The sequence below is a fragment of the Ylistrum balloti genome, unplaced genomic scaffold, assembly GCF_031769215.1.
Source record: "Ylistrum balloti isolate Yb309-2 unplaced genomic scaffold, AGI_CSIRO_Ybal_v1 Utg371912, whole genome shotgun sequence".
Taxonomy (NCBI): domain Eukaryota; kingdom Metazoa; phylum Mollusca; class Bivalvia; order Pectinida; family Pectinidae; genus Ylistrum; species Ylistrum balloti.
Genome location: NW_026782940.1, coordinates 1 through 15734, shown reverse-complemented (window position 1 = coordinate 15734; position 15734 = coordinate 1). Strand labels below are relative to the sequence as shown.

Genomic DNA, 15734 nt, shown 5'->3' with positions numbered 1-15734 from the left:
TCTGCCGTTTATGAAGAAAGCGATAATATAACCATAGTGCTGAAGTAGAATTTGTTTATCGTACACTTTTGAACGTTGACCTCTTACCAAAGTTCACCTTTTACAGAATGTTTTCTTATTCTCATCCATAGCAATTGATAGAAGTATGTTACTGACTAAATGTCACTTTATAGATCTTTGTCATTGAAAGAAAGCCTTCTGAATATTGAAACATACTTGACATCTGTGACCTTGAACTTAAGAAAAAGAAATTAATATTGTCAAGCTTAATATCCAATAACTTTAACATCTAACATACGAAATATTAAGTATCTAGACTGTGTAGAACTAGAGAAGAAGTTTGTCAAAACATTTTGATATAATTCAACCTTTTGATGTTGAAAGTGTGTCAAGGTAATTTTTTTTTTTTTTTTTTTTTTGCTTTGGCGGGTTTTCATTTTTTCGTCTATTAGTTTTGATGCCTTCCCGTTTGGGTACCTGGGTAGACACACCTATTTTGAACCGACGTGACTTCTATTTTGTTTGTTCAATCAACCCTGAAGTCATTGGTATTTATGATCAACCGGTGGCCCAGTCTGTACAGTTTTAATATTAAACTCGTCGACTCGTGAGTTGAACAGATTATCCTAAAAAAGAAATACGACACGAAGATAAAAATGAGACTGATATGAAAATTCGACGTGTCGATTACTGAGCTTTTGAGTGTTGAACCTTCTTGTACCTACTTATTCAACATCTGCAGTCGGTCAAAAAATGTTTCATTGAAACATACTACGTTGTATTACAACTTGTAATTTCCTTCTCCCCATGATGTATTTCAAAGACAACATGACTATCACCAGTTTCAGTTCTATTAATATGACAGTGTTGTTTTTGTCTTATGTCCATAAACAGTTACTGACACTATAATAACATGTGGTGATGCTTTTTAGATACACTGTTTATTTGTTTTTTTAAAACATGATCAAAAAGATATTCCTTTAATTTCTTTAATGATGCATGTAAAATGTAGTTCGCTGTTCATTTCTTGTGACTTTATACTTTATAATGATCACCTTTTTATTAACTATATTGTAACTGGTATTGTAACTGATTCATATGGTTAATTCAGACTATAGTTTCTTCTATGCATATTTTATACTATGTATATTAAAAAACAATATCGAACTTGTGATAACGAGATAACCAAATTCGTAATAACGACATAACGTTATTCGTAATAACTAGATCGCTTTCATGTAGTAATAATCGACCTTCGTAGAAAAGAACACAAATGGATTATGCGATATTCGGAGCTAACGTTTTATTTGACAAATTATTGATCTATCTAATGTTTATAGAGATGCATTTATTTTAAAATTATACAGGAATGTCATATCCGTGTCGTTTCTATTTGAGACATCGAAGGATGTCGAAAACCACATCCGCTTAATGAAAATTGCTGGTTATAGCAACGCAAAAACATCGAAATTTTACTCGTTTTAATTGGAACATTGAAATTATAAAAATGTGATCTTCAAAAATGGTATTTTAATTACGTTGAATTAAATGTGATTGATATTGCGTGCATTATTAATAATATCTAAGCGACGTTTCATGCTCATATGCCACATACGATGTATCATAAAGATTGTATCGGTATGATACCTGTTCCAGAAAACATATACAATTATCTGAGAATACTTAAAATAAACAGTACCCAGTAAGAATTATCATTATTGTTTACCTGGTGTACGATCTATCACCATACCCATACAATGGTGTCAGAAGCTTAATATCATTATGTCGCATAGAAACATACCCTCACACTAAAAAAATGGTGTATTACCTTATTGCTACGGCATGTTTATTACGTTTAAGCGACATGAACTAGAAAAGGAAATGTTCATGTGCTTTGTTTCCTACTTACTTATGTTGTATATTTTCACAAGTTCAATAACGACTGAATCACCGAGGATAATCTGCCACCAAGCTTCCGACAGTGCAGGGTTTGCTTGTGTATGTGTACAACAATTATTTTCAAACTTCTGATCAATAAAGCCATCAACTGCTTTTTCACTTTGGAACATCGTGGAATGATTGGAGCTTTGGCTTGTTTTTTATGTTTGGATTACGACATGAATTTACTGAAACGAAATATGAAAAAAACTACATGTAGCACAATTAAGGATGATGCAAGGTTTACCTAGCCAGAGCGAGGTTATGACTAAAATAGTATAGACAGCCCCTCTCAATGTTATTGCTATATACCACTCTGTCATATCACTTCATACTATTTTATTGTAGTAATATTATCTACCCTTTCCCGATCACTGAAAAGCCGAAAGGTCGCAATACTGGACGTAAAACCCATTAAATTATATTCAATGATACAATGTTAGATTATTGCTATACGAACATGATAATGCGTTTGTTGTCATTCACGCTTTTGTTTATGATTAAGGTGTTAATAACCAGTGACAACCGTTTTATTTTTGGTTTGTCTGAGCGTCTGAGTCATTTTGTGATATCTTTTACAAAACCTCAGTACCTAATCCTTTTTTTGATATAACGTCCTACGTTGTCAATGCATTCAACTATTATCCAGCCTTTGTTCTCTTGACTCAGACTTAAACATTTGGACAGACAGATGTCTAACGTGGAGTCATAGCGCATCCCTGTATGAAAACATGGGATACTGTAACATTGCTTAGTGCCGTAACCTTTGTGAATGTTGCCGATGTCATGGGTATAAGTATGGTAGAAAAGGCAACTGCAATCGTAATTATTGGATCAGGCATCTGTCATCTACCGCTGAGAGGTTTCATTGGTGATCTGTCCGTAACAACAGCATACCATATACAAGAAAGATGGGTGTTAACAACACTAGAAATAAACCATCAATGCTATGGGCTCGCATCAATTCAAGAAGTCGAGAAGTCCAGTCCTGAAAAGCGACCAAATAGCTCAATGAAGGAGAAAAATGCAGAATAAGGAGTTTAAAACATATTGGTCAACGATCCAGGCCAGTGCACAGGAAAGTAGTTCAATCAATCCCTACCCGACACCATTTCATTTAACACGTCGCCCCAAACTATGTGAATGAAAAAGTTGGATGGAAACGATCTGTAAGGAAAGAATCAATGTCTGGATTTACCAAAATGGAAGAGATTCCTGTAAAAAATGTTGACTGATTAGGGAAGTCAGTAAGCAGCTACATGAGTAAATGTGCTGGGAGTCCAATCAAAGTTTACTTCAGTCGCATTGTATGGAAAATCATCCAGACTGCAACTGCCAGTATTATCTATAGTTAAGGAATTCAAGGTAGCGAAGTGCCGACTTGTCATGATTTTCATGGCAAACAAGGACTGTGGGAAAAAATGGAGATACCAGATCGGAAACTTATGGTAAGATCTAAGAGACCAGACCAATACAGGATCGCTTTCCTAATAAGAGTATGGATCCTATTGACCTAGTATTTGGAGGATGCCTTTGGTCGGAATTGAAACACTGTTGACATTGGTTTAATAACAAATGAAAGTGACGATCGCGCACCTGGATGCATAATCAATATGATCAACGACGCAGAAAGCTAAAGTCAAATCTAGATTATTACACCTTACATACGTTTACTGGCGTTGCTGAATATTAAGACTAGCAGTATACCGTAAAGTTACAGGTGCATTAGGCTTCAGAGCGAAATCGGGCACTGAACTTTAGTCATAACTATGCCTACATGTAAATTAACGTGCGTGCCTGTCCTCTCTCTAGTGTTAAACGAAATAACGAAAACGCCGTCCTTAATTGATTTTTAGTTTGTTTATTTCCGTTACCACATATACACTAATCTACTGCAGGGCAGATTCTTTGGTGACTAGTTGTTTAGGGTACATATATACTAACAGACTGCATGGTATATTCTTTATTGAATATGTGTAGCCCACAACTGTCACGTCACAAGATCAATGATGTTTACACAGCCATATAGGAATATAACGAGAAACTTCAATCGTGCGTGCAATATACGAGCTTTTTAACTACTGATCTGATATAATCCGTTTATACCTTATCGAGGCCTTATTAAATAAGTTATATTTAAAGTATTATATAAACGCTTACATAATATCATTTTTGATAATGAAATGACACCTTCCTATTGAAGAGACAAACGATGTTTTGTATGTAGGTGCTAAAACACACATGTGGGGTCTATCTAAATGTACCCGATTTCCCCCAATGATTCACTCATCTAGTGTCAGTCAAGGTTGTGCTATATTCCATTCATAGATGTTAAGAAGTTAAAATAAACAATGTACAAAATTTAAGAATGTTGAAGAAACATCCTTTTAGATCACCAGCGTTGAGAGTTATTTGTTTCCATTCTGGCCATTTCTATTTCGCTGGACACCATTTACATAATTTCCTCTGGCATTATCTGATTCATTCATTAGGAATCTGATGTTGCATTTCATGGCTGGTCTCAAGATATCGTATTCTTCCCATGATGGCTACTGCAGTCGTTGAGCTTGTGATGTCACAGCCGATAAGATCCCGATAGGATAAACTTATCTTAGTAGTGGAAGGAGAGGTGAAAATCGTCAATACCTTTGTATCTTTGGATCATACGGAATGATACTATATATTTCTTTTTGTTTTCGTTCAGAGTACACATTAATACCCGTCTCTGAAGTAACATACTAAATCTAAACAAGGGAATTGTAGGGACAAATAGAAACTAAGAACATTTATCTACGTGCATTGTACTGGTGTTTCGGACTGTAATGTGAGGCTAAATGATTGAGATAATTTTGCAATTACCTTACATTCAAGGAAGATTGTCATGCTCTTTGATCTATGGTATTAAAAGAAAGTAATGTACAATGTTTCACTATTCAAATGAATGAAGATTGTGCATACATATTCACTTGTTGATTTTATTTCCGGGAAACCTGTCCCTTTTCTCCTTATATTTTCTTTTTTTTTTTTAAAGAAACAAATATGGTATTAATGTTTATTCTGTTGAAATCCGACATTTTAGTCTTATTTCGTTTTACATACATTATTAATGTTTTATAGAATATTCAAAATGGTGAATGTTATTTTTATGTTTTATATTAATTATTTTCATTTGACTAGTAAGTCTCTTAGTAAGACGGCGAGTTCGTTGTTCTAGCTTATGTCTAAATTGAATACAAGGTGAATTAATCCCATTATAGTATTGACTGGAATCACTTTTCCATCAATGCAACTGAGTAATCAGCAGAAGAAACGGATCCGCGAAAATTAAGTGAGAATGTAACAAAATATCTTTTTCTTTGCACAATTACCTTAAGATATTTACGTATATCTTCGTATACGTTACACATGCAAAAACTTTAACAACCCGGGACCGAAAATGAACAAACAAGAAAATATTCACCAAGACCGTGCCATGTGAAATCCGATCAGGATTGTATAGCGCAGGTATTTTGATTTGCAACTGGATATAAACAAGCACTATGTCAGGTAATGGCACCCGTATGACGGTCGTGCTGTAATTTCTGTATGTCCATTAATAGGTAACTTGTTATCTTAATTAAGTGTACAAACAGGATCGCTACACTCATTCATGACAGTAAATCCATGTTGTTTACATGTATAATATATATGTAGCTTAGCTACAAAATCCGTATCAATAAGATTTTATTATGCAGAGTATTCAAGATGTTTCAGATCAAAATACTGAACAAGATGTTGACACGTTAAACAATGAAAATAATGTTCCAATCATTGAACATTAGATTATGTAAACTCACAGTTTAACAAAGTGAAGACTATGGATTGTATATAATAAATATGTTAGTTAAAACTAGATATAAAGTTATATCTGAAACATTATCTGATGTTTTAGAAATCTCTTTCAAATGTTGCCAATCATAACTATGACAAAAACAAGATATTTCAAGCTTTATTATAAGTAGTCTGGTAAGTATAAAACATGGTATCATTGATACATAGCGCATTTGTTATCAAAATATCGATAAAAAATATAAAACATATGGTATATATATATCAAATTGACCCATTGCAAATCAAGCATTAAGAAAAAATATAATAGCTCTTTAATATGAATTACAAAATATACTACTTGACTGCATAATTTGTTAACAATGGATGTAGTTGTCTCTTTGGTCTGCATCGCTCTTCCGTTTCTCTCTGAACTGACAAGATTCGGAGCGAAAACATTGCAAAATTAATTTTATGACATGTATGTTCAAGTCAAGCATGAAAGGCAACTTATTTGTACTTAAACATCTAAAATCATCGCCCCTCTTACCGTTTAATTCTATACCGGAATGTTAAGCAAACAAACTAAACATTTTCTGACTTACAGTAACCATATAATGTGCATTTTTAAACATCGGTTAACACACAAAAACAAAAAAATAATAATAAAAAAAAAATAGCAAACATGTTCATTTTTTTTCTTTAAGCATAACTATAGAATAGATATTTGTTGAAAAGTATCTATGTGTATTAATGTCGTATTATTACATATTTTCAGTTCATTTGATATGTATCATAATTCAACTTCTGATAAAGACTTATTTACTGCTAATTGTTCAATAAACCGCGAGAAAATCATGAATGATTTCTATGCAATCTTGGTAAATGTTAATTGCAATATACTGCCTGTTTAGAAAGAAATGATCTTTAGCTCTACCAAATGGATAATCCAAAATCAAGTAGTCTGATCCCTGATATACATACTGAAAGAATTAATGACATTCAACAACAGTGTTGAGCTCAATTATATCTCTAGTAAAATATAAAGTACGTAAACGAATGGCAGAACAACTCGACAGCATGGCAACTTAATTAGCTACGGAACTGGTTCACGATCGAGATCCACTTTGCGATTTGCTCCAAGTGTTGATAGTGTAAGTATTCTTTGAAAAATGACGTTTTTCTTATATTATCGAGTGATTCAATTACACATATGACAAGTTATTGCTAGTGAATATACAAAATATATACAACAATTACAGATTATCATTCAGTTCCTTCACCACTGTCAAACGAATGATCAGGTATTCATTATATCATCAATGCTATCGATTTGACGTTAGTTATGCTACCGTTTTCAATATATTTATTTCGCACGTTAGTATTTGCGTAACACATTGAATATAAAATATAAAACAACCTCTGCTTGAGACCCTTACCTAACCAATAAGGTCACAACCATAAACCCGGGGTTTATGTTTTTTATGTTTTTTTCATGTTTTATATATCATTTATATATGCTGCATGGGCTATTTTGTCGCATGATCTTTATTTAGCTAGCATCGTTTGTGAAGTTATCTGTTATGTATGTTTTAGTTTAGTGATTACAATATATCATTGTTTTGTTATTCATAGTCCTGATAATTGCTCTACATAATCAATATTTTATTGTTCAAAAACATGACTCTAAATAAAAGTCCTTGTATCTTGTATTTACAGCAGTTGAAGTCAGGCCACGTAGTAAGATGATGGCGGACCATTATTGTAAATGGCGATGGGATTAATGAGCAATTGCTTTTCTTCAGTTCGTGAATCATTTAACGTGTACATTAACGTAAATGTCGTAAAATCATGTATATTACAATACTGACTGCGCTTTTTCTTGAGACTTTAGTTGACATACAGATCAGTTGAATCAATATATTGGTCCAGGATCTTGTAACAGTACCGGTATTGTTTCTATGGTAAAAGAAAACAAAGTAAATATAAATGAAAGTTTTATTTGGCATCGAAACTTATCTTAAATTTTTCAATCGAAAACAAATGATCAATTATCAGATGCAAAGAACAAAATAACATAAGTAAAACATGTTGATATCATTTGCGAACTAGACTTTTATTCTTACATTGAATGATTCGTGTACATGTAGCTTACCACATCTTCCAGCGCCTCAGGTCGTCGCCTTTTCAACTGACGTGCTGTTTGAAATATATCAACTTCCCCATCCATCTTCATTTGATCTCTGATGTTTGATATACAACAGAACAGTCCACTCTGTGTGCACCCATCCCTTTATTGAATACCCTTCTTTAAAATCTTAATTACATTTTACATCAGATATTAAATACCCTTCTTTATAACTCTTAATTACATTTTACATAAACACCAATGAGTTATATGTTTCAATGTCAATTTGGTATATATTCTTATTAATACATTCTGTCAAAACGAAATCAATTGCCATACCGACACAGAATGACTACAGGTTTTGCATCGTCTGAGCGCCTACGACTGTCCACCTGTTCTAGAAGTAGGAGTATGGACGAGTCAGATGGTGGCAGCAAACAGTCCGCTGACCACGTGGCCAAGGTGAAGATCCTGACTGTTGCCTCTCTACTGTCACTCTATCATTAATTGTTCAATGGACAATCAAGAAATTGTTAAAAGTGCAGGCGATTTAGAAGTTTTGCATATTATTTAATTTATATTATTTCAATATTCATATGATATATGCAAAAAGCATGGTTATACCTACACATCGAATGTCTTTCACTATCGATCTATATGGGTAAATGAGTATTTTGCATTAACTAACTTTATCAATACTTTCTTTATGTAATCGATAAATTCATTAATTGTTACATGAATGGACGCTTAATGAGCGGTTTAAATTCGCGCTAGAAGTGGATTCATGCACATAGTCATTAAATATTCAGCTATCGATAATCTATTTTCAATATTGCTGCTGAAACCGGTTACAATAGTGATATGTTATAGGTATATGGAAAGTTGTCACCAAATCAGGACAGAAATAACTTTAATTACTTAATTTATGTAAAGGTCAAAAGAATACAACCTGTCCAGTTATTTGGTAATCAGCAAGTGTTGAATCGTCATTCATATCACGTTCGTTCAGTTTTGTAAATGAAAAAATAGTTGATGCTGTGGAGTCGTCGTCTTTCTGTAACCAGCACTGAAAGAACATAATATAATTATTAATGCCAGGATAATTTATTTTTTCTCTCATTAACAATTGATAATGCATTCCCACTTGTATTTAGCGAGTAAGAGATACCCTAATCATATTTCGTGTACAGAATATTAATCATAGAAATAGTTATACATTTTATACAAAGAATGTTTTAAATTACTTACTTCGGTAGGTTGGCCAAGGACAACAATATTCTCACAGCTATAGTCAAACACCATCGTCCAAAAATCATCAAATGTGTTCTCTAAAGGGAACTGTGTTATCAGGTACCCGGACTTTGATGTGTGAGACTGTTAATGGGTTTTGACAAATTCATAAAAAATAGTGATTGATCATTTACATCATAATTCAATCATAAAGATTTTGTTTTAAAAGCATATGTATAAAAAGAGATATGTAATATACACGTACATAAAAAAGTTAGTAAAATAAGAAAACGTTACCTGTACTTCAACTGCATTGATGTAATCGGTCCTATTCGATTGCTGCGATTGAAGGAATGCTCTGAACTTGTCCACTTAAAACAAAATTATGATCAGTTTCAGATAATTATCACCGCAATTTGTACTGAAATTGATACCATAATTGATCAATTATTTCAAATATCATATCATTGGGATTATCATTATATACCTGCGAGGATGTCCATTTTTCGATTCTTGTCTTTGTTACTTTTCTTCATCGCTGCTGAATAACAGCTTGGAGGATAATTAGGGTTGAAGCTTTGCAATGCCTGCAACAGATTACATGTTCTGTTGTATAATACTTTCCATTATGAAACAGACGAAAACTAACTGATAGGACTTTCAAGCTTTTTGAACACTATTATTTTACCTTTTTTCTTGTTGTTGTGATATGATAACACGATAATTATGTTTCAGTGTTTACCGTGAACTCCTGATGAATCCTTGTCTGATTTGTAGGTTGATTTCCAGGACAGATTTTGGCGAATACTGCAGGAAAATTTTCCCGGGAAATGTGCGATGGTTGTAAATTGAAGCCTTCGTCAAGTAACTCATGCAACGCAACATATTGATCCTAAAGTGTAAAGAACGTCTAAATTTATAAAGACATGAACTCCTTATTTTCATATGGGTTTACGTACAGATTGGTTTGAATGTAAGGTTTTATACGTTAAGGATATATCTAAAGCAAACCATTAGATGAGTTATTAATTCTCTACAATTACATGAATAATAAGATCAGTGTCTTCTGTTTCATCGAACACACACGCCATGTAAAATCATGCTCAATGTCACTTTTCTAAATCAGAATAAAACAACAACAACGAAATCATCTAGCATTCTAACGAAAATAAAAACACTTTCAACCTCATATCGGACAGAGAATGAGAAATAGTTTTGGTCAACAAATTCTAGATCGTTATGCTTTTTGCCGAGATTATAACAGCATTCTAAGTAATGTATATTTAAGAACGGGTACCAATCAAAGCGTATTTGTTACTTGAAGTGATAATAACGGCAAATTCGAAATTAACACATACACAGGTTTGGATCATATTCATTCTGTCCTTCCTCATTGTCTTAATGTATCTTGGAATATCGACATATCCCGTTTCCCTGCCATTCGTGAGAAGTGCATCTAATGCAATAAAGGTCCCGGTTCTACCTAAACCTGCACTGCAATATAAATAATATATTGATCAGTTGTCATCCACAGCACCTCTTTCTTTTCATCTAACATTAAATGAAAAAAAAAAGAAACAATCGAATTTATAAAAAATCCATGTTTGGATGCTATTTCTCAACGGTAGATATACAAACATTTGAGTTTGATAGATTGATTAAGATTACGATTAAACGTTGCTAGTATCCATAGATACTAATGAGTATTGTATTATCTCAAACAATGTCAATGAGTTTGCTACTGGAAGAAAAAGCATAGCCGAAAACGTTGCTGTAGCTTAAATTACCTGCAATGTACCACCATCTGTCCTGTGAGGTGCGTTTCACGTGACACTACTCGACGATGGAAAAGAACAAGTTCCAGAGTGTCAGGGGTTCCATGATCCGGCCAAGTCATGAAATGGAACTGTTGAACTTGTCGCTCCTCTTTTGTCTAATGAAAATGTAATGATCACTTTTCTTAAGTTTTAAAACGAAATAGTTAAAAAGGAAAACAATAAAAAACAAACAAAAAGCCAATTAGACATAGTTTTTTTCATGGATACGTGGTTCTTATAAGAAATAAAATTGGCTACATGATGATAATGCTACCTTCTTTTGCATGACTGACATGTCACGGATGGCGTAAAATGCATAAGTCGTCTCCTTGTTAAGTCTCAAATGAAATGTTTGAGTTGATAGTGGCTCCCCTTCATCTGGCCAGTATTTAATACATTTGACCTGTAAAAATAAAAAGACACATAAGGTAATGATAAAAAAAATACACAAGTACATAATATGATAACTATAATTATTGATGATATACACCAGGCTTAATTAGTAAAACAATGGATTATATATCACAAGGGAAAAATAGTGTAGACATACTGTGCCACCCTCAATTAGGTTTGTTAGCATCACAATCTTCCCGGAGCTGACCTGCCACACCATCCTCCAGAAATCGTCCAAAGTATTTGGCTTTGGTCCTATGTATCATAAATAACATTTTGAAACTACGGGGTAATGTTAATTGATTAATACACATCTCGCGAACCCACAATTCATACTTCAAAAGCACTAGAATGTGAACAATATAGTTTATGCGATGTCATAATACGTACTACTTTTTATACGGATTATGCTGTGTTATACAATATGCTATGGGAGTATATTGATGAAAATAATATGTTGAAAAAGTTGTGATGTTAGTTTGACAAAATAAAAAAATAATTTAGATAAAACCAAACGCCGTTAGGCATGAAAAAGATTATCAAACACTAATAATAACCGTCACATGAAAAATCTGAATAAATAGGCACTGCAGTCAAGGCAACAACGGAACGAATCTTCACATACAATTATGTATGCATAACAAGATATAAATTACCTTGACTGGCTATGTATTGTTTTGTTGTTTCAACGCCCTGAAAAAGAAGTTGCAAATTCAGAATGCTTTTGATAAATCACAAAAGGTTGGACATAACCAACTTCCTAACTATGAAAATAGGTCCAGAAGAAATATAGATACCATTAATTTGTTTCCATATGGAAAAAGGATATCATTTAATGTAGCCTGCATTTTCATTCACTCCAGAATATACTTACATCGATGTAATTTGCATTGATGTAAGTCGTATCTATATCATTTCCTGACTTTTCCAATATAATCCTAGAATGGTCATCTGTAAAAAAAAAAAAAAAAAAAAATAAATAAAACCCGATTTCATAAAAATAAAAATAATTCAAACACAGCAAATACATAATTCAATGTAGTTTGTTCGGAATTATGGAAAACGGTCGATCCTAGGCTAAACTATTTATTAGTTTCGTACGTATTTTGTCGTATTACTAGATGTGATAGTTGACGCACGGAAGACACGATGTAATTCTATTTAGATAGCAGCAAAAATACAAAAGAGAGAACAGAATGTCGAATACTCTCATAGAAACCAGACATCCAAAATGAGACACAGAGCTTCAAGCAATATTTTTGATAAAGCATACTAGGTGTCAATAAAGTTTCTAAACAGTATAACTCTTAAGTGATTGAAAAAAGATAGTACAAAATTAAAAATGTACGTAGAGGACAATGTCAAAAAATGTTTACATATGTAATGATGAGACAGTTTTCATTTTAATATTAGGATTTTTGGTTTGGTAGACAGCCGAGCAGTTTCTTACATGGGAATGTTGTCTTGAATCTGTTTTTGGCTTTGTTTGAAGCCTTTTTGCCAACTTCGTGAGGATGAACTGCGCCCACGGGGAACATCTAAACGATTAAATGGAAAATGATTATTAAGAACATATATGATGGGAACAAACCATTATAGTCATGTTAGGGTCAAGGTTTGATTTTAACTCAAAAGTTTTTAGATGCTAAGCATAGGTCAATGGTACAACTCAAATTTCCAAGTTAACAGTGTTACATAACCACATCAATAAACAACTCAAATTTCAAAATTAACAAAGTGTTACACAGACATATCGATTAACTACTTAAATGTCCATGTTTACCAGATTAAATACCTTAAATTCCTCCCGAAATCCTTCTGCTTTATTCATCATCTTCTTGGAGATCATCAATCGCAGATCATTTATACGCATTTTACTGGCGTCAATGTTGCTGTACACAACCTCGTTGTCGGTAGTGAGATTAATGTCGTGCATATTAACGTAGACACGTCCACTTTCGTTCACAATATCTAATTGAATATAAATATAGGTTTCATAGCCAGTGACTGCCATATGATATTTTTTTCACTCACGTTTGTTTTTTTCTCAATAGTTAGTAGATGTTCTTATAATGTTAAAAACAACCATTTTGAGAGAGAGTAAAACCACATACAACAACGGCGTAATGATTTGATCTGCAATGAAATGCCGATACCTGATATACAAATTTGACACTTTCAGAAAGATGTAGATAAAAACATGAATGATTATCAATTATAACAAATGATAAAGGGCTGAGTGACTTCAAGGTAATAGATTGCAAGATGACCATATAAAATTTAATCATAACGGAACTGACTTTTTTGCACGAATGCGTAAAGTGCCTTCCATGTCATAATTACCGCAGTCGATCACAACATAATGCCTGGGAAGTTGAACAACCCGAGTCGCGAACAGGGAGTATTGAATATTATCTATTAAAACATAAGTTTATGATACTGACACAAAAATGTTATATAGATAATATTAAGATACGACTGATGTAATGTCATAGTTAAGGAAGTTTTGTTTTAATTTCCAATATTTTTTAAGTGTCATAGCATTATTATTATAATTTGCATAACCTTAAAGACCAGTATGAGAACATTAAGCAGAAAAATTGCTGTATGTAATGCTAAATGTTAAAATCAATAAGTATAAAACCTGCATCATTTGGATCGTCCGAACACTCCTCATGTGCGTTCTTTGGTATGGTTGGTAAATAATGCATTCTGTTAGCCTTTGTATCACTCTGGTCATGAGAGTTTTCCTTATACGTTGATAGCCTCTTTCTGAAGCGATATTAATTATCCACGTTTATATATGGAAGATGACTCACATAGTTCATATATATAACATCAGTGTATCTGAAATTGAGCAACAAACATAACAGGATATATTGAATATGAATATAGCGTCATTTAACTGTGTATTAATAATTGAATATACTAGTTCAGTGCACAATAAGGCATACCTTGTTTCACATCAATAATAATAAAGCATACCTCCGTAGAAGTACGATCAACACAATAACGAGGACGGCAAGACCGGTAACTACTCCTACACTAACGCCAGCATACACTGCCGTCTGATCTGTGGCTGATACCTGTGCCTGTTCTGTAATGTATGTTTGAAATAGTAATATATTTATGTCCAGACGTCTTTATCAAGGCTATTAAAATATTTCATTCATTGTGGAACAAGTCATTTCATTTGTAAATGCATAACATCCATTTTGTTTGTGAATACCTTTTGTTAGTTGCCATCATACATTCACATGCTCGTTTATATTGCAATCATAAATGTATCAATTTCAACAGATAACATATTTTTTATTCTATATTTTAGAAACTTTGATTTGTATTTACTCGAGGAGGTATAATAAAGATCAACAATTTATTGAAAATTGTAAAAAATATACAATTTGTCTATCTTGGAATATTTAGAAAAAAAAAAAATGATTAAAATATTAATACAAAATCGATATGTTTTCGGAACCAGAATTCAAGTACAAGTTCGACGGAACTTGTGAATGCATCAAAATAACTAGATAAAGGTTTACAAGAGAACACTCTAAATTCCAATGTCAAGTATTCGAAGAGTACCGTCTTGGTCGATTTCTTCAATAAATTTTATCTAGCGAGTAAATGTGCTATAAGTGCAAATGCAAATGAGGATTAACATTGCGTCGAATGATACAGCATGTATTATATTGAATAGACCAAGATATACATAGGAATGTCGTATTAATTTGGATTTTCATTTGGCTGACATATTGGTATTTTCAAGCTGTTTTCATCAAAATCTGTTTACATCAGTAATTATCAACATGGTCTGCACACAACTGCAATTATAACTCTGTAAGTGACAATTGTAACACCCCTTTTGCCGAACCTATTCTATTGATATAAGGCTGTATACCATAGTCTTTAAATTCTGTTCAAATATATCCAAGGTCCATTGGTAACCATACTGTAAAGGCCTAACACTGTAAACCACAATCGTATCGCAATAAATAACCGGTTACATGGTCAAGGGAATTAAAAACCATACCATGGCAGTGTCCGCTAGCTCGATCACAGCGTGATTCCTTACAGTTGCCAAGGCAAGACTGGTTGCATGCAATGGTGTAATATCCAGCTGCACACTCTATAGTAAGGAAAGGGGCTATTACTTGTTTTAGCTTTTAGCTCTTTTTAAATAAATGTTTATTATTTCCTCCATTCTTCTTTAATTTTACATTAGAAAGCATGTATACCATTAAAGTAATAAGCAGATCGCATAACTTACAGTATCATATGCACATTAAGTAGTATCAAAATCGCAATAAATTAGCTAAAAAGTCTAACCTCTGACATTACCGCTTATTCGGTCACGCCTTGCTTCCTTTTTCAATTTTGAAGCATGAATGGTTATATAATAACATAATATCCCGAAGTGC

The 15734-nt window shown here is 33.0% G+C and overlaps 1 protein-coding gene across 1 annotated transcript; it reads right to left on the bottom strand.

Moving 5' to 3' along the window:
* Window positions 1–7635: 7635 nt before the first annotated feature.
* On the bottom strand, window positions 7636–14410 carry LOC132563905 (receptor-type tyrosine-protein phosphatase kappa-like; the record flags this gene model as incomplete). The annotated part of the gene is made up of 18 exons (XM_060228666.1): window positions 7636–7704; window positions 7901–8036; window positions 8213–8370; window positions 8823–8939; window positions 9122–9247; window positions 9401–9474; window positions 9591–9690; window positions 9846–9995; window positions 10462–10597; window positions 10891–11036; window positions 11195–11323; window positions 11471–11568; window positions 11970–12006; window positions 12188–12264; window positions 12764–12851; window positions 13109–13284; window positions 13958–14085; window positions 14299–14410. Coding segments are annotated over 18 exons (2057 nt in total), but the record flags the coding sequence as incomplete, so codon positions are not given.
* Between the last annotated feature and the right edge of the window lie 1324 nt (window positions 14411–15734).